Source organism: Neolamprologus brichardi, chromosome 10 (assembly GCF_056152115.1).
Source record: "Neolamprologus brichardi isolate AB-2024 chromosome 10, ASM5615211v1, whole genome shotgun sequence".
Lineage (NCBI taxonomy): Eukaryota > Metazoa > Chordata > Actinopteri > Cichliformes > Cichlidae > Neolamprologus > Neolamprologus brichardi.
In genome coordinates this window covers 23559982-23586200 of record NC_142113.1, presented here as the reverse complement: position 1 = coordinate 23586200, position 26219 = coordinate 23559982, and the positions used below count along the sequence as shown (strand labels likewise).

At 35.4% G+C, this 26219-nt stretch overlaps 1 protein-coding gene across 1 annotated transcript; it reads left to right on the top strand.

Moving 5' to 3' along the window:
• The first annotated feature begins 150 nt into the window (after positions 1-150).
• Positions 151-15983, top strand: LOC148100943 (uncharacterized). The gene is made up of 11 exons (XM_087846970.1): positions 151-166; positions 417-476; positions 1699-1806; positions 3026-3142; positions 3246-3277; positions 8991-9114; positions 9354-9644; positions 10030-10296; positions 12791-13057; positions 15545-15578; positions 15866-15983. The coding sequence occupies exons 1-11, from the start codon at positions 151-153 to the stop codon at positions 15981-15983; spliced, it is 1434 nt and encodes a 477-aa protein (XP_087703096.1).
• Positions 15984-26219: the final 10236 nt, after the last annotated feature.

Below are 26219 nucleotides of genomic sequence, written 5' to 3'. Positions count from 1 at the left end.
ATATAAATAAATTGCTTGCTTGCTTGCTAGACCAATTTGTACATCTGTGGGTCAATAGCTACTTTCTTTAGAAGCAAAGAGGATGACCTTAGGCCAACCTTGAGTCTATTAAAAATTCACAGTGCAGTCTCACGCTACCACATAGAACACATGCCCTCCTTAAATGGTGAGTGAAAGCTTTTAATTTGAATCTATGAAGGTTGATACTGATTAAAACAAGATAGTTTTTAAAGTTTTATTTCACAAAAGTATTAATAATCACACATGTATGCTAGTCTTTAGATATTATTTAACCTTTTTTTGATTTATACGGAAACAACTTTGTATGTAACCTTGTAAATGTTTGAATAAACTAGGGCGAGCATAACTTTAAATATAGTGTGACGTGTTTCAAAATGTTGATGTCTGTGTTACAGAAACAATGATTATTATCTACATTAGCATTGCAGTTCTGGCAACAACAGCCCTGGCAAAAGGTACTCAGTTTAATAGTATGTTGTACTCAGCTTTCAATACAAAAATACTGATTGAATGACCTATAATTAAAAAAATATTTATTATAGTTAAAGATTTATATTTGAGGATTACGTATACTTACAGTGCAGTTAGCAATTATACTGGATTAGCCTAAAATTAAAATATATAATTTGTCAGTTTTATTTTATTTATATATTTAGTTTCCTTTCAATCTATATTTTACATAATATCTTGGGTTTTTTTTTCTTTTAGGCTCAGGTGAATGCATTTTCTCTGAATCTTCTGCAACTTGTTTTGGTGCTACAGGACAGCCGCTAATTTTTCATCTGACATATAAACGTGGTACTTCGATTGTAACCACGAAGGATGACAAACACAGGATTTTGAAAATAAGCAATCAAGGGAAAGTTACATTAGATAAGGAATATGTAAATCAGTCCGACAGCATAGACACTGTAATACTCAAAGTAGTTGAAGCCACAAAGAAACATTCTGGACATTACCAGCTGGAAGAACATGATCATGATGGAAAGTTACTGAAAAAAATGAATGTATATCTAAAAATACAAGGTAAGTTTTTGTTTGTTTATTTTTTTTGTTTTAAAATCAAAATTATGTTTAATGTTAAGATATACAAACTTATGTTTTATTAAAAGATTAATAAATGCACATATTGCAAACCTAGTAAATTAAAAAATGTCTTAGTATTACTTAAAAATCATAATAAATGTTAGAGATGTAATAGACAATATTTCAGACTTAACAATACATCTATCATAAGTTGTATGAATTTTATTTAATATCAGAAACTGCAGCAATGTGCTTGTGTTTGCTGGTGGACTGTAAATTGGAAAGTTAACAGTGATTAACAATTTAGAACCAGAATGCCAGTGATGGAGAAGCTCACAGTCCATCACAATTCATGTTATTATCTGTAAAATGACAAATCTGATTTGAACAAAAAACACAATTTGGTGTCTACTTAGGTGATAGTTAAATGCAAATTTCACTAAAAGGCAGATAAGGTAATCACTATGTGCAAGTTTGACAAAGGCTGAATTGGACCAAATACAGTAACATTTCATATCTGATAGGATTTAAAAGTATATAGCTGTCAAACAGATGTAAATTACCTAGATATACAAAAACAAATGATTACTCTGAAAAATGTTACATATATTTCTTTTCTTTTTTCTTTGTCCTTTTCGTTGTCTGTTCTAGCTCCAGTGTCAAAGCCAGGCCTGTCTCAGAAATGCTTGTCATCAGAACAGATAAAGGTCAGCTGCTTCTCTGAAGGAGATGGAGTACGATTCATTTTGACTTTGGATGGTCAGATACTTACACAAAGCAACGATCACAACCAATCTCTAAACATCAGTACATCCCATTTTTCATATCTTACTATCAACTTACATGGGAAGCTGACTGGAAACCTTAGTTGCGAAGTTTGGAATAATATTAGCAGAAATGAAACAGTTATTCACCTGGCAGCCTGCAAAGGTAGAGTATTTAAAATCTATTGCTTACCATTTCAAAAATATTATCTGATATAGTACTCTATATCTTTACATATTTTACTGTAAAGGAATTTAAGTATATATGTGATAAAATTGTCATGCTGCTGGGTATGTAACCCAGTATTTATGTTTTTGGACTTTTTGTTCTTATGATGATATCAGTTGTTTCTTAGTCTTTTTCTGTTATTGTTTTGTTTCCTCATTTAATCACTTGTATTTCTGGGTCTTAGTCACTTGTTCTTTTAATAAGTTCCCGTTCATGCCCAGTTGCTTGGTCTCGCCTTTGTGTCCCCTTTGTTACTGATTTTTGCTTCTCTGTGTTTTCTATCATGTATAGTTCTGTCTCCATCCATTCATCTGTTTCCCAGTCGTGTCCCTCGGTCATTCTGTTCCCTATATTTATTCAGTGCATGTCTCAGTGTGGTTCCTTCTGTATTCTGACAGTCTCTGCTCCTGTGTGAATCGTATTCAGTTTTCCTTTTTAGCCTTACTTTTTTGTATTAGTTCCGGCTGTTTTCCCTAGTGTTTCCCATCCCTTCGTGATCCGATGTGTATCTAGGTCCACTGTCTTACTTTGCTCATTGTTGCTTCATCCTAGTTGTTTCCCTGAGGTACTAATTTATTCCTAGTTACCCTTAGCTCCCAGTTCCAAGTTCTTATTTTCCTTTTTTGTTTTCTTGTATTTAGTGTTCCTGAGTTTTGGTGTTATGGCAAAAAAGCCGCCCCCTTTAGTTCATCTGTTAGTATTTAAGTCCTGCAATTGGTGTCCCAACCTCTGCCTGCCATGCAGACAGTTATGACAAAAACAGTTTACCTTTCAGCCTCAGTGTCTTCAAATTGTGGTATTGGATGTCACTTGTGAATTCTTGTGGGTAAAAGTTATTATACATGCCCTATGATGTTACTGTATGTTGAACATCAGGTGGATGGAACAATGGAACAAAATATAAATAAATATCTGAGAAGCATTTTGGTATCTTTCATTTTGTCAGATTATTCAATATTGTCTAACATTTGCTTTTGAATTTCAGATTCTGTTACAACCTTGACAGTGATAGCAACTGTCATCACGCTCTTTATCGTTGTGGCTTTGGGTTTGGCTGTAAAACAGTTTTGTAAAAAAGCAAGACCCACAACTGTTGAGGAGGGTAAGTGAAATACTTAAACATTACTTGGGAAAAAAAGACTTTTAAAACAATATAACTTCCTCCAAAACACACTACACTTCTTTGTTTATTTTTCCCTCTGCAGATGATGTTGACAGTGACATTATCTACACAGATGTTAGAGTGATAAGTCCAAACAAATTAAACAAAATCAACTCAGGAGAATCAGCTGGGATAGGTTCCAGCACTGACGTTGAGCCTGAAGTGGATCAGCCATGAAGAAGATGGATTGATGATTTTTTTTGCTGGTATACAATTTTTTTTTTCGCTATTGATTATTTGTTATTATTTATTATTTATTTGTTTATTTTTCATTATTGAGTTATTGTAATTACTCAAAGATTCAACAATCAAAAGGACTAACATGAATGATAAGCATAAACTATTTTGTTATTGCTGTGAGGAACATGTTAACAGAGGACAAACTGAAAGACCCCGATCATTTTTAAACACAAGATGGAGACAAAAGTAACCACATTTTATGATACAGCATGTTTTAATATGTTCTGTTTTTAACCTCCTAGGACCTGGCGTCCACATATGTGGACATCACATTATGGGTTGTCTAGACCAAAATACTAAATTTTGCTCTAGAAGGGCCTACGAGGACATGATACTGCCTCTGTTTTATCAAAATTTAAAATGAATATCCTCATATGTGGCTCTTAATTTTCTAAGAAACAAAAATCAGGTAAAAAAAAAAAAGAAATTCTGGTAATTCTTTGTTTTTACATTCATCGGGTCCCAATATGCCCAAATATCAAAGTGAAATTAGAAATGCATGCTGTGGAAAAGTTCGGGTCTCAGGAGGTAGCTTCTTATATGTATACATTTATATACAGTTATATATATATATATATATATATATATATATATATATATATATATACACATATATGTGTGTGTGTTTATGTGTTTATGTATATATATTCAAAAAATGTTCCTGTCCATCACATAAGGAAGTAATATTCAAAAGTAAACTCTACTTTTTTTTTTTAATTAGTCTAACTTCATGTACTGTAACCACATCTCTTTCTCTTTCATTATATTAGTGTGTCTCTGTGTTGTATTGTGTCTTTGTAGATAAAAATAAACACCTAGTCGTTACTTGTCTGAAGCAGAGACTGTTAGAATGGAAAAAGTTGTGGTCTAAACACACTAGCACTTGTTTGGTTCTTATGTCTTATTTGAAACTTCCTGTTCGTGTCTTAACAAAGTTTGGTATACCATACAAGACATGGGAAAAAAATGCTTTAAGTGTATGTCCACCACAATTCTGAGAAGCGCAGTTCAATAACAGGAAACGAGTGCTTACTGCACCCCACATATTTTATGTTCTGTTACTATAATTTCGTGATTTTGCTATCACCAATAAATATATCACAGTACATTAACATAGGCTTTAAAAATATAATTCACACTTAATGAGATGACTGTCAGTGTAAAGGTCTGTACAGACCTGATAAATTTATGGTCTCATTTAATTTAGGAATCCTTCACCATCGACATACTGCAGGTGCTACTTGCACACGTTATATAACCAAGGGCCTGAGGGATGAGCCTCACCACCAACATCAATTTAAGTACTGTCAGTGGGATCATAACTGGCAAGAAAATGTCAGGAATGGGAAACAAAGTGGTTAATTGGAAGGTCTGAATGTCTTAACCACCTGATCAAATGCAATAAGGTGTTTCTACACCAGGGATGTCAAACTACAGTCCTCAAGGGCTGGTTTACTGAAACTTTTAAATATGTCCGTGCTGCAACACACCTGAATAAAATTAGTAGGCCATTAGCTACACTCAGTAGAACTTGGCTGCATGCTGAGGTGGCAATTCAGCCAGTTGATCCATGTTACATAAAAAAAAAAAAACAACAACAACTTACATTTACTTACATTTATTTAAATTTACTTGAGTAGGATTAGGGGTTGCATCTTTTACTTTAATTTGCTGTCAAGGTTTGGTTGTGTTGCAGGCAGGAGGAGGACCCAAATGCAGGACTCTGAGACAGAGTATATAACTTAAGGTGGTAGCTTTATTTGCTGGCAAAAAACAAACTGAGAACATAATACATGAGCTAGAAAATAACACAACTCAAACTAGGAAGAACGACCTGCACTGGAAGTTTATGACGTGGCATGACAACCTAACAAAACACGACGGGTGAGGAACACACATCTAATGCAAAGGTACGACGTGATACTGAGCAGGGGAAGACTCAGAACTAAAATACACAAGCAGGAACACAAGAGGATGGGAAATAGGTGGGAACACAGCTGGGTCTATTCAGACACTAAAATATGAGGGAAGGCAAAACAAAATACGCTGATGAGGGCCAAGGACTATCAAGATAAAAGAGGAAATGCATGACAGGCCCAGAGGCACGGACTTGATACAGAACAGAGGGAACACGGTCACAGGTACAGGAGTGACAAGAGACACAACTGACTGGGGGAACAAGACAAAAAACATGAACACTGAAATAAACCCATACTAAACACCAGGGCACAGGAAAAGAACTAGAATTCAGAGAGCAAACGAGGAACTAGAGCGCTAGAAATACAAAACTAAATAATAATGATACAAAAATTTAAACGATAGCATTTTATTCTGTAAAAGATAATTAAATTTTTTTTTTACTTCAGTAAATATGCTTATGATGCCAGGACTGACGTCCTCCTCTTCATTTGTCTTTACACTATTAACCATGTGGTCTACTGAGGTCACCTGACACACAATGTGAATGAGTACTACATTGCAGGTGGCTGACAGTTGGTGTCATAAGTGTTATCAGTGGAAATATATGGTCCCTTTGATTTTTCAATTCTCATACAAAGCAAAGATCACAACCAATTATCAAGAAACTGGACAGCTGAGAAATCCAGTGTTTTGAATGTTACCATAAACATTAGCTAACTTCAAATTTTATGTACTAATTTTGGTACCTGGCGGCCGGCAGAAGTAAAGTATTTCCAAGCGTTTGCTCACAAGATTAATAATGTTTTCTGACATACAACTGCATATTTATTTCAGGGAATATACATATATAGTAAATTAAATTAGTTTTCAGTTATACATACAGCACTGTTTTCAGTGCTATATGTAAGTGTTCGAAAAAATTTAGTGTAACTCTACATATGTATTTAACCTTTTTGGGGGTATAATTCAGTCAAACTGAAGGTACCATCACTAGATTTGCTTTTCTTTCATTTTCTCTGTGCTCTATTTTATCTTTGTAGATAAAAATGATCAACCTAGTGTGACAGTGAGACAGTGAGAATGGAACAACTTGTGGTGTAAATACACTCTATTGTTCATTTGGTTTTCATATCAAATGTGAAACTTCCTGTTAGCTTCATCTAACAAGCTTTGATAATTCACACTATGTTGCTGAGTGTCCTATGCAAGACATGAAATAAAATCAATACCATGAAAAGAGGTATGACTGCATACAGGTTAACAGATATTTCATTGTAATATTTTGTGATTCTCTTATTTATACAGCTACTTTGGTCTGAATAGTAAATACATGATTATACCATCAATGTAGGTTTTAAAAATACTGTCCACACTTCATGACATTACTGTTGTTGTTTTTTTGTAAGAACCCCCCCCCCCCCCCCCCCGCCCCAGATTGCCTTGAATAAATGAAGGTCTTTTTCAAGCTTTTTTTGATTTATAATAAATGTATTTATTTATTATTATTAGTAGTAGTATTATCATTATTATTATTGCCTGTCCCATTTGGCACTGTAGAAATCAGAATTATTGTCTGAATTACTGCTGTTTTAAAAGCCTGTAAAATAAAAAATTAAATGGTGCAATAAGTTAATGTTTATATTTAGTAATATAAATATATAATAATAATGTTACTAAACATTATTTAGTAATGTTTATATTTAGTAATCCCTCACCATGTTCATACTACAGTTTCTAATAGAAACTGTAGTATGTATATGTAGTATATCTTTTCCATATGGGCTGGGTCTCTGACCCAGTGTTTTCAGTTTGTTCATGTTTTCTGTTTATGTTCCACATGTTCATGTTTCCAGTTTTATTGTGTTTGACATCTGTCTCTGTGACTTATGTTCCGTTCTATTTCCTCAGCATCTTCAGTCAGCATCAGTCTATCTGTTATATTCTGGTCACCCTGCCTTCCTAATAAACACCGTCCACATCCTTCACCAGCCTGCGAGTCCTGCATTTGGGTCCTCTCTTCCTCTTCTCCACATTCACACAGCGATGGCCTGGGACACTTTCCATAAATAAAGGATTGATGGTTTAATATTAATAATCTTTCATATTCTGTGGAGCATAATACTAAATAATTTATACTAAACATCTTGCTATTTCCCTCCTGAATAGTTGAACTGTCACATTGCTTCACACTGCCAGACTCCAACTGCACCTTATGTAAATTCTGTGGTATTCATATTTGTAATCCTGTATTTTTTCTATATAAGAATTTCGATTGTTTTCTTTTTTTTATTATTGTGGTTTATGTGTATTGTTCATTGTGTCATTTATATATTGTGTGTTTTACATTGTTGTGGGTTCCCCGACAGAAAAAGTCTTTTCCACTTAAGTTTAATCATCTCAGATCATTTTCTTTGTTATAATTTAAGTTGTTAGTGCAACTGAAAAGTCAATAGAAGAATTAAATTAAGGACATTACAGCTCACATAATTTATACTTAGAACTTTAAACTCAAACATCTATACAGTTTGAAAAATTATTCTAACTTACATCAGCAGTCTTTATCCAACTAATATATGACATTATTAGTTTGCAACTAGTATTGTCGTTAAAAAGAGAACAAATAAAATAACGCCCCAAGTGTCTGAGTAGTTCAATGATTCTACATACTTCCTTCATTCTAAGAAAACCACAAGACAAATAGAGTAGATTGCCCAAACTATCCTGCTGCCACTAAGAGGAAGGTGCATGTGAGTAATGCTACGCTTATGACTTTAAAAAATGCATAAAAGCTACTATACTTTTCATTTTAAAAGGTTCCAAAACAGAAGAGATAACAATAAATAGCGCAAAAAAAAAAGCACAGGTTTACTAAATTATCTTTTTAATCTGAAGTGAAAACTTACTATTTATGGCTATGTGCGTCACATAGTAGCGGCCACTTTGCAAACATTTTATGTTGAATGCCCAGTAGAATACAACCATGTACAAGAGTATGTGTCTTTGATATACATATCAACCATATCTTACTATGCCATCTGGATATTTGTGTTTTCCAGCTTCTAATTCTAATCTGCCTGTAATTTGGAATATTTTAGCTCTTCTACTTGGTTTGATGGAAAAGAATATAAAAAAAGGAAAAAGCTGTGCTTTTAATAAAAGCCACAGAAAAACATTTGCCAAAGGTACTCTATGGTAGCACAGAATATATACCTAATGTTTCTGAATACTACATACAGCCTAGTATTTGACCCGATAATGACTACAGTATCAGTGTAACTGCCTCCTCAATTCTCTCCACATAAGACAAAAAGACCAGAAACAAGAGCCTGTATTGTAAATGTGGTGAGTGACTTTTACAATTTTTTTGTACAATTTTGAAAAGTATAACCTATTTAAATTTGTATCTCTAAAACTGCCATCTATTTATATAGATAATCGTCATATATCTATATTATCTGAGTGTAGCATTTATGAAATTTATTTATATTTTTTTCTTCTTCATTTTTAAATAAAACTGAATTTTATCAAGGACAATACTGAGCTGTACATTTGCACCTAAAGGATAAAGTTCCCTCTTTTGAAGATGCCAGTGTTCAAATTTTGACTGAGAAGACAGTTGGTTTAAAAGAGGAATAAAAGAGGCCATTTATGTCCACTGTTAAATGTTGGTAATACTTTAATTCTATCACCACAGAAAATGATTTTGGTCTACATGATCGTCACAACTCTGGCGCAGACTGCTCTGGCACAAGGTACATTTTAGCAATCGCTGTATAGAGTTGAACAAAATTGCTACGTTTATAATTTTTATATTAAGATTGAAAGTCATTTACAACAAGTATTTTACAATGCTATTTATTAACTTTACTACACTGTTGCATTATATATAACTAAATCTTAATTAGTAACTGTACTCATGACGGTACATCACATGTAAGGTTTTTACTTTTTTTTTTTTTTTTTTAAAACAACAACTTTTTTTCCCTTTTAGGAGCTTTGGAATGCAATTTAACTCAACCTGGACCACAAACGTGTTTTGGAGTACTTGACGAACCGCTCATTTTTTACCTACCTACTAAAACACACACAAAGACAAGTTTGAAAAAGAATGCAAGTAACGTTTTAACATTGTCAAATGATTTATTAAATATAATAAATGAAAAATACAAGAATCATATCAACAAACCAACAAAAAATGACTCTGGAGAGTATATGGTGGAAATACACAGCTCTACTAGTGGTTCATTATTGCACACCAAAAACGTCTATCTGGATATACAAGGTAGGATTGAAAAAGTAATTTTTTTCAAATAACATTTAACAGCAATGTACACTTTAGAAATGTGGTGTAAAGATAAATAGAAATGATCAAAGTCTTTTAATTTTACCTGGCTTGTTACCTGAAATTACAAGTAATCACAGGGTAGTTACTCCTTAGTTGCAGTTTGTATTATGAAGTTTGCCTTAAAGATAAACAACTTAAAATGAATTACATAAAAAAATTTGTATTTTTTGTTGCATACTCCCATTTTCACTTTCAAACAGAAAAAAAACTTACACAAGCATAATGATGATAGTTTGCAGGACTGGCACTGGATCTTTTGAATTTCAAACAGCACTGCATCTACATACATGACTATATTTGAAAATGTATCTGTGTCTTTCAGCTCCTGTGTTAGAGCCAGCTATATCTCAGTTGTGTTTGTCACCAGAACAGAAGATAATCAGCTGCTCTTCTGAGGGAGATGAACTAGAGTTTATGTTGTTTTTGGACGATAACCTATTGTTACAGACCACAACTAAGAGTACAGAAAAACACAGCATTTCAAAGGTTACCATCACCTTACATGCTCAACTGATGGGAAAACTGGCATGTATTGTTCAAAACAATGTCAGCAGACGCCAAAAGATCATCCTCATTACAAGCTGCACAAGTAATTACATTAAATTATTTAATTCTATTTTATATCATTATTTAAAAAAATCTATTTATTTGATTATTGTAATTATGTCACAGCTATCTTGTGTATGAGTACGTTTTGATTCCCTTTAATTAAAAAAAATGTTTTGAAAATATACTGTCGGATACATCAATATTAAATACATATCTAAAGCCAGTGACTTCAGGTCATGTAACCCTTAAATAACATGCAATATTTCAGTTGCTCAGTGTTGATTTATATATTTTCTAGGTACTGTTGTGACTGTGGCTGTGGTAGCAAGCATTAGCACTCTACTTCTTGTTTTGGCTGTTTTTCTTGGTGTAAAGCATTTCAATAAGAAAACTGACCCCATGACTGTCAATAAAGGTAAAAGAAACACCACACTTAATTTTCACTTAATTTTATTTCAATAAGTTTACAAAAAAAGAAAAAGAAATTCAGTTTACTTGATAATCCTAAAAATAATTTTGCAAATCATATATATGTGCAGTGGGAATATTTACCTTATTTCACCATCTTTTTTCTGTTGTTAGATTTTTCAGATCATAGTGAAGACAATATCATCTACTCAGATGTTAGAGTGAAACAGCACGCAAGAAAAACACCATCCGATTAACATGCAAATGAATGTTTTCATCAAATATTCTTTCTGACCTTGCCCCTCAGCATTATGCTCTTTCTGTTTAAATGTAAGACTGCCTTTATTGTGCTTTGTCCCATTTCTTTCAACCTACTGACCCAAATCATAAACTTTAATTCTGTTAAAATTTTAACGAAAATCTAAACCTGTCTGATCTTGGAGAGTCAATAAAGTTTACTGGTCAGTAATACTTCCACACATGGGCTCAAATTGCTGATTTGCTTGTGATTTTGAGTATAGGTGTTCACAGCAGATGTGAGTTGTGGTTCTTGTTTGAGGTCAGTAATCTTCACTGTGTGGATTGTCATGACTTTTCGAACCACAAACTATATGGTTCACCTTTCGTGGCCTTGCTGTTTTGCTGATTTTTTTAATGCAATTTTCCATGTATTTTTTTTAACAGCGCATTGTGTTCAGCATCTTAATTGGCTGTAGACCATTGTCAATCAATTTCGTGCCGTGTCTCCTGTACGGTACAGAATGCGTTCGGCTTGTCAAATTTACAGCTTTAAAACATCTATAACAATTGTAAAAGTTGGCTACTTCGCGGATTTCACCTATTGCGGGTTATTTTTCGAATGTAACTCCTGTGATAAATGAGGGACCACTGTGACTACCTGATCTGTACTGAAAACCCGATCTGTACCATGCATGTGCGAAAGGCGTCTACTTCCACTCGAAGCATTTTATGATAGTTATGGGTCAGAGTATCTGTTAAGATGTTAAACATAATAATAAGCATCTCTTAAAATGTTTGCAATAATGAAACATTTCAATATAATGTAGACATAAAAAGTGGTTGTGGAGATACAGAAATTATTTTATTGCTGCCATATAACCTGCATCATTATAATTGCATTAATAACATTCTTTACAGCATTATTCCATTTAATAATATTTCTCACAGTATTGATATTGCATTAAAGTTGTTTATTGAAGATGTTCATTTAAGGATCCTTTTATTATGTTAACTTTTATTACAGGTACAGCCAGGAGTATTTGATACACATTGCATATTTGTGCTTATTTCAAGTTGATGTTCGGTTCATTGAAGGTTTTAAGCTTCACTGACGTGACTGTCCATGTGATCCATGGTGTGGGAAACTAGAACATAGAAGGATGATTGCATACATGCTTACAATACATATAATACATATAATCTAGGAATAGGCCTGAGCAGAGGCCCAAATGTATTCAGCTTCTTGTTGCAACCTGTTGTGTTTTGTTCTACTTGGTAACAGATGACCGGAGTCGACAACCAGCCCTCAGAGACCCTGAAGGCTTGACGTTATTGCCTTGTTTGGAAGGTGTTATAGAAATGAGAAGTTCTATGTCTGTTTATAGCCATCTAAGATGTACCATTTACTGTAACTGACGTCTTTAACCTATTTTTACGCCATGGGGGGGGGGGGGGGGGGGGGGGGGGGGGGGGGGGGCGTGTACCTCACTGCTTTATAAGTGTCCTCAACATGTATTTTTGTCAGAAGACATATGCTGATGTTTTCTCCTGACTGTTAATAAACTCACTGTTTGATTGCACTTTTCTGGGGCCTCAGTGGTTTGTGACACTGCTCTACATTGATTGATTTCGCGACAGCTTGTTGTCTATACTTTATACTATACTTTAAATGTTGTTAAAATCTTGACATATATATATATAGCTCAGTAATCATTTGTCAAGTTTTGTGATCATGTAGCATTTTGGAAATATAATGAAATAAAGTCTGTTCTAATCTTTGACACATATCTTTTGCACTGTCTTGTATATAGTAATAACTGTTTGGCTACAAACAGCACTGCATCTACATACATGACTATATTTGAAAATATATCTGTGTCTTTCAGCTCCTGTGTTAGAGCCAGCTATATCTCAGTTGTGTTTGTCACCAGAACAGAAGATAATCAGCTGCTCTTCTGAGGGAGATGAACTAGAGTTTATGTTGTTTTTGGACGATAACCTTTTGTTACAGACCACAACTAAGAGTACAGAAAAACACAGCATTTCAAAGGTTACCATCACCTTACATGCTCAACTGATGGGAAAACTGGCATGTATTGTTCAAAACAATGTCAGCAGATGCCAAAAGATCATCCTCATTACAAGCTGCACAGGTAATTACATTAAATTATTTAATTCTATTTTATATCATTATTTTTAAAAAATCAATTTATTTGATTATTGTAATTATGTCACAGCTATCTTGTGTATGAGTACGTTTTGATTCCCTTTAATTAAAAAAAATGTTTTGAAAATATACTGTCGGATGCATCAATATTAAATACATATCTAAAGCCAGTGACTTCAGGTCATGGTGTGGGAAACTAGAACATAGAAGGATGATTGCATACATGCTTACAATACATATAATACATATAATCTAGGAATAGGCCTGAGCAGAGGCCCAAATGTATTCAGCTTCTTGTTGCAACCTGTTGTGTTTTGTTCTACTTGGTAACAGATGACCGGAATCGACAACCAGCCCTCAGAGACCCTGAAGGCTTGACGTCATTGCCTTGTTTGGAAGGTGTTATAGAAATGAGAAGTTCTATGTCTATTTATAGCCATCTAAGATGTACCATTTACTGTAACTGATGTCTTTAACCTATTTTACACGCGCCCCCCCCACGCCATGGGTGGCGTGTACCTCACTGCTTTATAAGTGTTCTCAGCATGTATTTTTGTCAGAAGACATATGCTGATGTTTTCTCCTGGCTGTTAATAAACAGTATTATACTATACTTTAAATGTTGTTAAAATCTTGACATATATATACCTCAGTAATCATTTGTCAAGTTTTGTGATCATGTGGCATTTTGGAAATATAATAAAATAAAGTCTGTTCTAATCTTTGACACATATCTTTTGCACTGTCTTGTATATAGTAATAACTGTTTGGCTATACAAAGCTTTCAAACAAAGAACAAAGATAGTCACAATGTAGAAAGTGCTAAATTTGGGCTAATCTTAACATAAAACCTGTAAGTGAAAATAAGTGTTTTCCTTTATATGCATCAGCTTGTGATTGCCCATTGTTCTTTGGAAATCTTGAATATCTGCTAGCATTTATAAACTGTAAAAAAAACAATTGTTATGAGAGACAATTTGAGTTGCAAGTAATGCAGTGATCAGCACTCACCACATGATGGGGCAAAACTTCTTTACAACTAAACAAAAGCAACAGTACAAAACTAGAGTGTTTTCTGTTAGTCTAGATTATCCTTAATCCTGACATAGGCTTGTGTCTGCTATGCTGTACCTCAAGATATACCACCAGGTGTCGGGGTAGTATCCATACAATATTAAGCCTGATTTAAGATGGTGGCTCTCAAGATACAATGCAAGCAAGAGTGTATGATATACATGTAATGTACTTGTTTATGTTACTTTTAGCAGTAATAAAGATTCAGTGATTTTTTTTATTGACAATTTTCTACATGTACAAGACATATAGGAAAATCAAAATACTCTAGGTGATGTATAAAAATCAAACCTATGTACAGTAGTAGCAGTAGTGCAAGATATGAATAAAATAAATGAATAGAGCAGCGTGTGGGGTGGCTGTAGCTCAGGTGGCAGAGCAGGTCAGCCACTAATCAGAAGGTTGGTGGTTCGATCCCAGGCTGCCCCCTGCATGCCAAATATCCTTGGGCAAGATACTAACCCCATGTTTGCCTACTGGTGGTGGTCAGAGGGCCTCGCCTCTGTCAGTGCGCCCCAGGGCAGCTGTGGCTACAATGTAGCTTGCCATCGCTAGTGTGTGAATGGGTGAATGACTGAATGTAGTGTGAAGCACTTTGGGGTCCTTAGGGACTAGAAAAGCGCTATACAAATGCAGGCCATTTACCATTTACAAGAACATACAAGAACAAATGACCAACAGGTCATGACCTGTGCAAATGGTTGACTAAAAGTCCCAATCACAGTCAGTGAAAAAATATGAATGTACAGAGTTCAGCCCTCTGACAGCCTGGTGGATAAAGTTCAGCAGCCTAGATGTTGTTCTTCCCCCAAGCAAGCTGAAGAGAGAGGGTGAAAGGTGGGAGTGGTCATCAGCGATGGTGAAGTCTCTGGCCTTTTCCTTATATCTTGCAGGAATGTAAATGTCCATGAGGGAGGGAAGAGTGGCAAACTGGCTGAAATTTTTGGAAGAAGAAGATATCTGAAAATTTTTCATAAGACTACCACTGAAGTTAAATTGACACAATCTTTAAAAATCACTCAGGTCAGGTATAAGTTTTGTCAGTAATTTTAAAAATAAACAAGTTCAAATATATACAAAACATATGGTTTTGGATTCTGTGCAAAAAGACACGACTTTCCCCCTAAATTCCTGCTACCTAAATTCAGATATTGATTTGTTTATTTTATTTATTTTGGATTCTGTGCAAAAAGACACGACTTTCCCCCTAAATTCCTGCTACCTAAATTCAGATATTGATTTGTTTATTTTATTTATTTGTTTCACTGGGTCTTTCCCAGAAGTGTTTTAGAGTATTTGTAGATGCCAACCAGGCACAGAGAGACATAGCGCATTTATTTTGTCAAAAGTTGTAAAACATCTGAAGAGTGCTCATTTTTTCTTGCCATTTATAACATAGGAGAGGAGTCACAGGCCTGGGATCATTTGCTAAGGTAAATGATCTGGTTCCTACAGTTTATTGTGCTTTTCTGCTCAAACACTGTCCACTCAAAGTGCTTTTATACATATTTATATTGGAGAATGTTTCTCTGATAAACCTGCTACATAAGAAATGACACTGTTGGTCCATTTTTACATTCTGTTTTTCCCTAGTTGATGTCTGACCTTCTTTCCTGTACAGTTTCACTGATTTGTAGAAGGTCCCACTGGGATTTTCACATATTTTGAGAGCTTTCTTCACGTGTCTGTGTGTGTTTTTTTCCTTTCTGTCTAATGGCAGAGTGCCAAGAGAGGAAATGTGGTACTGGATGAGGAAGTCAGAAGTATGTGATGGTGGTGCAGGAGATGTAAGAGAACAGCAAACCAGTGATGAGGTGTGCAGTAGGAGTGACAGATGAGTCCAAGGTCTATGTGGACTTTGGTGTTCAGGTGCATGAGGGTCGATGAGTTTAAATACCTGGAGTCAACCAAAGCACTGGACAGTACACGAGTGGTGAAGAGACTGTAGGCAGGCTGGAGTGGGTGGAGACGAGTATCAAGCATGATTTGTGTCAGGATAAAAATACAAGTTGGTAGTGAGATAGTTCATTGGTGGCACTGACAAAAAGACTGAGCTAATGGTAGCAAAGCTAAAGAATTTTCATTGAGTGAACAGGATGAACAAGATTAGAATATATAAAACAAATTACACAAGGTGTGAGTTTGAGATGCATTGGAGGAGGGATGCTGGATACACTGGACAACGGATTTTGAATATGGAGCTGCCAGGTAGGGATACTGTAAGGACAGGGATGAATAATAATTCCTGTTATATTCTTGACAAACAAATCCGTTTTCTAATAAAAATCATTTAAACCATTTATTCACCTTTACATCAAACTTGTGAACTAGAATTAGTGTTATCATTCCATGCAAACCTTTTGAGTGACTAAATAATGCAGTGATCAGCACTTGCCACATGATGGGGCTAATGCTTTTCACAAGTAACTAGAAGCAATAAAATACAGACCATATGGTCTGTACGATATTATGGGCAATAAATGTATGCACAATTGCAATATCTGCACTTATAAGTTAAAAGCTGTATATGCGTAACTCAGTCCATGTGTAAGTAATTAGATTTGTCACACTCTGAACAATGCTCAATGTTCTCATGTGTATGAGTCTGCAAATACATATCTCAAATCTGTTTATATAAAGAATTTAGTACATTTGTAGGAATTAATGAAATTCACCATCAGTGCTTAAAGGTACATGGGGTGTTTAGATAAATATGCCCCTAGCAAGAAAAACATCTTTTTCAGCAAAGTTGTTGTTTATTTTAACAAGAAACCGAGGTCTTCAAGTGATCAATCAAGATATTAAGGAATTTAATTGTTATTATTTCTGTCTTTGTTTAATTTTTTATTTTTAGTTTGTATTAGTAATTATCTATATTTTGATGCATTGACCTGTAAATAACTATTTTTAAGGAGAATAGAGTTCTTAGTAAACTGGGTTTGAATATAACTGCTTCCGTTCTTATCATAAGAGAAAGCAAACAGCAAGGAAGAGCATAAAACCAACCCTCTGCCAGTGAAAAATCAGTCACTTTGTCTTACACAGCAGCAAACAATACATGACCAACTTTTAAATGTGGTGAGTGACAGCCTGGAATTTGAATCTATGTAAGCTGATAATTAATTTAGCATTTTGGATCAATAATCCATATAGGCTATTTCACTTTGATTGCCCATATCGTTTTTAATTTATTATTAATATTATGATTATGATTATTACTATTGTGTTATTTTTTATCAAATGCACTTTTTAACTAAACCTCACAATTACTTGAGTAAGATTGGCTAAACATAACCTTTTAACCATATATATATTTTCTTCTAGCATTAAAAGTAATATGTTATTATAATCAAATTTTTACTGCTGTGTTATAGAAACAATGATTTCCTTCTACATGAGTATTGCAGTTCTGGCAACAACGGCTTTGGCAAAAGGTATTTACTGTAAAGTAAGATATTTTACCTGGGTTTCAATAAAGACACACTGAATGAGAGAGTAACGCAGAAGGCAATCATTCACACTAATAAAAAATAAAATAACATTCAAAAAATTGACTTAAAACAAAAGATAGAAATAATCTTGGAGCAACTTTAATGTTAAATTTACATGAATTTTTTTTTTTAATATAAGAAATTAAGGATGTATCTCGCCCCGTGGTACTTCAGATAGGCTCCTGCCGCCCCCCGCCCCCCCTTACCCTGAATTATACATGCCATAGAAAATGGATGTGATGGACAATAAATTAATATAATAAATAATGTTTTCCAGTTGGTGTAAATGTTTTAAAAGTGTGTTTCTTTTTTTTTGCTTTTAGATTCAATTGTATGCCATTTTTCAGAATCTCCTGGAAGTCATCATTGTTTCGGAGCTGCAGGACAGCTGCTAATTTTTCATCTGCCATTTAAACCTAACTCTTCACTTTTAATCATGAAGGATGACAAACACTGGATTTTATCAAAAAAATATCAGGGGAAAATAAAATTAAATGAGGAATATGCTGATCAGTCACAAAGCATAAGCAATGAAATGCTTAAGTTAGGTAAAGCTATGAAGAAACACTCAGGCTATTATGTGTTGGAGGAATTCGATCATCGTGGAATATTACTGAAAAATGTGAAAGTGTATTTGAAAGTACAAGGTAAGTTTATTATCATTATTATTATTCATTTGTTTATTTATTTTTTTAAATCAAGATTTTGTTCAATCTCAGGTTTTTTAGGTTATGTTATTAGCAAAACACTGAATGCACAAATTGTAAAAAAAAAAAAAAGATGAAAAAGTATTGGTGGCGAATGACTTAAGATAAACAAATGTCAGAAATGAAACTTAATGATGTCTAAGCTTTAATTTGTATCAACAACTACAGCAGCGTACTTGCGGTTAGTACTGAAGAATAATTTGAAAAAGAACTAATTTTTAGGTTAAAACTGCTGATTACCACTTTAACATTTCAAATGATTTGCAATATTTATTTTGTTGTTTTAGAAGATATTGAAACATCCATGTACAATGTACTGTGAATTAATATTTAAACAGAAAAGTGGAAAATTGAATAAAAATTCAAAAATAACATACACTGACCAAACAGGATTCATGATTACATTATAATTTTCATCTTAGACTTTCAACTAGTATGACAAAACAAATTAATAGTTTTACATTTTAACAGGATTTAATAATAATGTAATTAGCTATGAGACAACTTAAATTATTAAATAATTCTCATTGTTTTTCTGATTAAAAAAAAGAATAGTTCCTCTGGAACTTTCTTTCTTTCTTTCTTTCTTTATTCAGCATCTGCTATATGAATCTTTCAGCTCCAGTGTCAAAGCCAACACTGTCTCAAACATGCTGGGCACCAGAACAGATGAATGTCAGCTGCTTCTCTGAGGGAGATGTACAATTAATTTTGACTCTGGACGATCACTTTCTGATACAAAGCAAAGACCAATCCCTGAGCAACTGGACAACTGAGAAATCCATTGTTTCAAAGGTTACCATCAACTTGCATGGGATGCTGACAGGAAACCTTATGTGTCGAGTTTGGAACAATGTCAGCAGAGATGAAACAACTATTCACCTGGTAGCCTGCAAAGGTAGTACATTTGGTTAACAGATTAATTTTTTTTTTTTGACATATCACTACACACTTTCTTTTCAAGGAATTTAAACAGGTTAAATTAAAGCAGCGGTCCCCAACCTTTTTTGCGCCACTGACCGGTTTATGCCCGACAATATTTTCACGGACCGGCCTGTAAGGTGTCGCGGATAAATACAACAAAATAAAACTAGTACCGGTACCGAAAAAAAAAAAGATTTATTCATAACACACGTGAAAAGACCCTGGAAAACCGTGTTAACGATAAAAACGATAACAAAATAACGCTGAAAACCGATAAAAACCCTGAAAACCATACATTTCACACCTGAGCCTCAACTCTCGCGGCCCGGTACCAAACGACTCACGGACCGGTACCGGTCCGAGGCCCGGGGGTTCGGGACAGCTGAATTAAAGTATTAAAGCAAACTAAATTAATCACTTCAGCTTTCAAACAGAGTCCTGATATTCAATATTGTTTGACATTTGCTTTACTTTGACAGTGGCTGTGATCGCAAATGTCATCATGCTCTTTGTCATTGTGATTTTGAGTATGGTTATAAAAAAGTTTTGCAAAAAAAGAAGACCTGCAAAGGCTAATGAGGGTAAGTAAAATGAAACAAATAGTAAGCATTTCAGTTGCTTTGGTTTATTTAATAATTTATGCAATATAATAAGTATGTTATCAAGTTACGTTTTCATGTTGATTTTCTAGTGATAGTTTTTAATAATTTATTATCCATCCATCCATCCATCCATCCATTTTCTTCCGCTTATCCGGGGCCAGGTCGCGGGGGCAGCAGCCCAAGCAGAGAAGCCCAGACCTCCCTCTCCCCAGCCACCTCCTCCAGCTTATCAGGGGGAACACCAAGGCGTTCCCAGGCCAGCCGAGAGATATAATCTCTCCAGCGTGTCCTGGGTCTGCCCCGGGGCCTCCTCCCGTTGGGACATGCCCGGAAAACCTTGCCCAGGAGGCGCCCAGGGGGCATCCTTGTCAGATGCCCGAACCACCTCAACTGGCTCCTTTCGATGTGGAGGAGCAGCATTATATAATGCTAAATAAATGCTCAGACAACACTGACAGCACTGGTCAGTTGCAATGCTGATCTTGGACCAATCTTGTTATGAAGACGTAGGAACAATACTAACACAGGATATCAGATCTTGCTTTGTACGTACTGTAAAACATACCTTTGAACAGTCTTTCCTTTGAATTATTATTAACAGTTTAATCTGGAGATGATTTCTGTGCCTCTCTTGTACTCAACTCAACTTGTACTCAATACAGCAGCTTGAAAATGCATATTTAAAAAATGTATAGCTCTAAATTAGCCAGCTACTACAGTATATGTACATATTTGTACAAGTACAGAAAAAAATATGATACATCACTAAGTGCCTTAGTATGACATCAGTGACTTTAAATAGATGCTTACTCATTTCTGTCCAAACCAAAAGACCATAGCTTGTCCCACCCTGCTGCCACAGAGAAGGACTTCTGCTGCAGGTCAGTAGTGCTAAACTTATGTCTCTGTACTTCAAAAAAACAACAAAGAATTCTAAAAAAAACCCCCAAAACAATAACAACATTCTAGAAAATTCATGCAAGAAATCTTTTTACAACTTCCTATGTCCTCATGTTCTTGCCTTCTATTTTGAAACCACATATTAGTTGTGTTATGTCATATGTGCAGCAGAAACAAAATTCTAATTGTATCTCAACAGAAAATGATTTTGATCTACATGATCATCACAGCTCCGGCAATCATTGCTGTGGCACAAGGTACGCTTCAATTATTTATGTAGATAAAAAAATCCATACAGCTTTTCAATTAATTCACAAAAGCATTTAAATATTTGATTGTATTATTCATTGTGTGGTCTGATGTCATAAAAGCATACATAACTATATATATATTAAATCCTATATAACATTACATTAGATAATGGTGTCATTAGTCGTTGTATTGACAAAGTCATTAAAAAGTCATTTCAGTGACATGAGATGTGTTAGTAACTGTAAAAGTAAACCATATGGTTTTATTTGGAGTGAAAATGAGTGACAATGGTTAATTTCTCCTTTTCTTAATTTTCTCATTAGGGTCTTTGATATGCAATCTAACTGAACCTCGACCCCAGACGTGTTTTGGATTTTTAGGAGAACCACTCATTTTTTACTTACCTACTATTCCGCATACAAGGACAAGCTTGACAAAGAATAAAGATGTAATTTTAAGATTAAAAAATAATTCATCAGTTAATATAAATGAAAACTTCAAGAACCGTACATTCTTTGGAAATGGAATATTCAGTCTGACAAAAGCAACAAAAAATGACTCTGGAGAGTACACGATGGAACAATACGATTCTACTGACGGTGTATTATTGCACACAGTTAACATCTATCTGGATATACTAGGTAAAACCAAACAATCACTATCTTCAAATAACATATGTGCAATAGTAAAATAAATATCAGAATGTGTTATGAAGCTAAAAACAGAGGGAAAAAGAACTTTTCAATCCGAGCACTGTATGTCTGAAAGGTCACAAAATTCAAAACCTGCAGGTTTTTTTAGTCGGTTTTGCAGGTACATACGAGTTTCAGGATTATAATTATAGTATTTATTACATATTTTTCTATTTCATTACAATTGCCAGTAATGTATTATAAAAGAGTTAAAATTATTATCAAATCAAATTAGTGTTCATATTCATACACATTTCCAAAATAAATATAAAGGCTTTAGAAACAGATAACAGGTTGTAGAGCTGTTAATGTCATGTTGTAATTGTTGTTGCATATATATGTGACTGCGTGTTTGTGTTGTCACCAGACCACCTGACAGTCAGCTGCTCCTCTGAACAATATGACCTGGAGTTCATTTTCTCTTTGGACACTAACGTGTTGATACAGACACGAGCAAAGAGTCCAGAAAAACAGAGCATTTCAAATGCTACCATGAGCTTACATGGGCAACTGATGGGAAAGCTGATGTCAGGGGCGATTCTAGGATCAGAGCTTTGGGGGTGCTGAGCACCCAGAGAGCTGCCCATCCAGGCAAGATAAACTTTACTCGTCACGATGAGACGTCTTCCCCGTCTCTGTCAGTCCCTGCATCCTTAAATGTCTCCAGTTGTCCCGAGTTCCCTCTGACTGTCTCCTTGGTGCATTTAAACCCCTGTTCCTCCCTGTCCTCATCGTCTGCTGACTTCATCTCCATTATCACTCATCAAAATTTAAGCCTCTCTGTGCAAGTCTGCAAATTTCTTTATTAAATCATAAGATTCTTAAATTCATCAAGTCTCTCTGTGCCTGGTTCCTCATCACAAAAGATGACATCACTGTTTTGTACATTTTAACACAATTTAATCCCCACATTTGTGAAAGAAAAGCAAAACACTTTTTTGAAAAGTCTGTAACAAAACCATCAAATCTGATCAAGGTTATTTAAATGCTGCAAAAGAAGAATGGATTGGAATAAAAAAAAAAACCATATCCTAACCTTAATTACTGCGGGAGAATAATGAATGATGCTCATAATGAGTATGCAGTACAGAGAGGCTGCCTCTCTGTACTGCATCCAGTCAGTTAGCTAGTTAGTACTTGGGTTCAATATCGGCACATGCACATATGACAAAATAACCAGTTTCTCTCATTACATTTCAAACAGGACAGTGGTAACAACAGCAGGCAAGATAATGTTAAGTTTTAGATTTTAAATGCATTTAAAGTCATGAAATATGATTCAGTAAACATGTTTGTGGTTTTTCGTCTGATTTTAGATCAATTGTGTTAATACAGTATGTCAAAATGAAAATATAAATATAAATTCAGACACGTGAGGTTGTGCTGAAAAGAATGATACCAAACAGGGTAAAGTAAATAGTTTTTAACAGTGAAATGAGGTAAAACCAAATGTAGTGAAAAATGGCCAATTACACCCTGGACCCCAAAGGGTTAATTTTTTTCCTAAGTAATGCAATAGTTAGTTTTCAAGTAATTAATTACTTTTAGAAACTTGTAACTCAGTTACTTTTTTGAAGAAGTAACTAGTAACTAAAAAAAATTACTTTTTCAAAGTAACTTGCTCAACAATGCCCACCACTATTGTCTCATGCACAAACTTCAAGATGAAATAGGAGATACTAGTGGCCGTGCAGTCGTAGGTGTAGAGTGAGTACATTAGAGTTCAATATACACCCCTGACGTAACGCCACGCTGCCGTCTGCGAAGGCTGCATGATGTTACACCACGCCACACTGGCCACACAGGTCACACCAGTCACACAAGTCACACTGCGCTGCCATCACACTGCCTGTCACACCCATCACACCGTGCTGCCTGCGTGGCTTAACTGGCAGCGTGGTTTAATGGGTAGCGCGGTTTCACGGGCAGCAAGGTTTCACAGGTAGCGCGGTTTAACGGGTAGCGCGGTTTATCGGGTAGCGCGGTTTATCGGGTAGCGCGGTTTCACGGGTAGCGCGGTTTATCGGGTAGCGCGGTTTATCGGGTAGCGCGGTTTCACGGGTAGCGCGGTTTATCGGGTAGCGCGGTTTCACGGGTAGCGCGGTTTATCGGGTAGCGCGGTTTATCGGGTAGCGCGGTTTATCGGGTAGCGCGGTTTCACGGGTAGCGCGGTTTAACGGGCAGCAAGATTTCACGGGTACCACAGTTTCACGGCTAGCGTGGTTTGTCACACTGCGCTGTCATTGAAGGGTATGGAAGTATGTTTTTTGTGTGAACTGACCATTTGAGATTTTCCGCCAGATGTACGGCTAGGAAACGGAAGCGATTCACTCTTTCCACAGCAGCGCCGTTGATGGTAATCGGGGTATGTGCTTTACTACACCTTCAGAAGTCCACCGTCATCTCTTCTGTTTTTCTGACATTGAGGGTGAGATGGTTCGCATTAAAGTTTAAAGGCACTGAGATCCTTCTTGTAACCGTCTTGAAATGGCGTTACAAGCAACGGCGTTACAAGCAACGGTGTTACTAACTGCGTTACCTTTTTCAGCAACAAGTAATCTAACTAATTACTATTCCTATCGTTACAACGCCGTTACCGTTTCTACCAAGAAAATGCGGAGCGGTTGCGTTACTATTTTTCAACAAACAGACGGTTGAACCTGTCTTCAGTGTTGCCAACTCCTCAGTAGGGAAAATCGCTATTGGTTGTCCTAAAAGTCGCTAGAAGTCACTAAATGATGTCATCGCCTAATTTGAATAATTGGCCATGCTAATGTAATTGTAACCTACGTTGTTGGAGAGAGAAATAACATTGTGGAAGAGACATAAAGTGAGTAAAAAAACGTCCTAAATGCATTTAGAATTAGAACTACAAATTAAATTTCTTTTAGCAATTATTGTTTTTTAATGTAACAATTCCAACCCTGATCCTTTACCCGGGCTTGGACCGACAAAAGTGACCCGAAATTGGCACTCTGGGAGAGTTACTTTGTGTGTGTGTGTGTGTGTGTTTATTAGTAGTTTTAAAAGTTGTGATCCACAAAACAGCATAACAGTAAAATAAGATCTGACTGCGTTACAGTCAGTGCGGGAGCAGCGGCTTCACTCATGCGCGATTCATTTGCAGTTTGGACCCATAGGTGTGAACATCTCCTGCCCTGATAGCAGCTGGGGGAGGACTATCCTCCGCCCGTGAGCGCTTTGGCACGGTTGAGGTGCACCGTGCCTAAGCACCGCTGCTTGTTGAGAGTAAAAGCGATACGCGCTTTCACATCAAAAAGTTGACATAAATAAATCTCCAATAACACCAGAAAGTGTCGCCAGATTTGTAGCGTTTTAGAAAAAAAAAGTCGCTAAGAGGGTCTGAAAACTCGCTAAATATAGCGACAAAGTTGCTAAGTTGGCAACACTGGCTGTCTTCGGCTTACTGCACCTTATATCAGTTGCACAGAAGTAGCTCTACATAATCTGGGCGCTACAGCTTTAAGTAGCTCCCGCGGACGGCAATCACTTTCTGCCAGACGATCACTTTCTAGCACAACACCTGGAACTAGGGGGCAAAACAATGGCATGAGTGTTGCTGTTTGCCTGAGGAAGAATAAAGTAGTCGTGGTAAGCCAATCACATGACCACTTCAAGATGACAAAGCAACAAGGTGATATTTAAACTGTGTTGATAGGCCACATAAAACCAGAGTCATGATAAACAATATATATGTAGTGTTTTTCCTCAATATTTTCGTCATGTTTACTGTGTAAGGACAGCACTAGCAAGCACTCTCTGCTATGACCAAAAAACACCAAACAAACAAACAAACAAAAAAACCCCACCCCTTTCATGTTGGTGGAAAAATGCACCATGTCGACCAATCAAAAAATGATATGGCAACATGACATTTGGTTGTTTAGAAAGAGGGGTAAGTTTTAGGAGTGACAGTGAGAGAGAGAGAGCAGAAAAAGAGAGAGAGAGAGCATCTTTGGAGTGTGTAGTTAATGTGTTGTCTTGTGTAGTTAGTGTGTAGTGTTGTAGATAGTTTTCTGCAGGTGTCAGGCTTGTGATGTTCTCCTTTATAGTGGACAGAAATTATTTTTTTTGGAGTGGCAGAAATAATTTGTGTGGCATCTTATATTTGCATTTAAAGTCATGAAATATGATTCAGTAAACATGGTTGTGGTTTTTCGTCTGATTTTAGATCTATTGTGTTAATACAGTATGTCAAAATGAAAATATAAATATAAATTCAGACACGTGAGGTTGTGCTGAAAAGAATGATACCAAACAGGGTAAAGTAAATAGTTTTTAACAGTGAAATGAGGTAAAACCAAATGTAGTGAAAAATGGCCAATTACACCCTGGACCCCAAAGGGTTAATTTTTTTCCTAAGTAATGCAATAGTTACTTTTCAAGTAATTAATTACTTTTAGAATCTTGTAACTCAGTTACTTTTTTGAAGAAGTAACTAGTAACTAAAATAAATTACTTTTTCAAAGTAACTTGCTCAACAAT

Bases quoted from the DNA above. Each gene is read 5' to 3' on its own strand.
- LOC148100943 (XM_087846970.1), top strand. The intron at 9,645-10,029 runs GTAGGATTGAAA...TGTGTCTTTCAG, and splicing joins CGTCTATCTGGATATACAAG to CTCCTGTGTTAGAGCCAGCT. The intron at 15,579-15,865 runs GTAAATGATCTG...GTCTAATGGCAG, and splicing joins GCCTGGGATCATTTGCTAAG to AGTGCCAAGAGAGGAAATGT.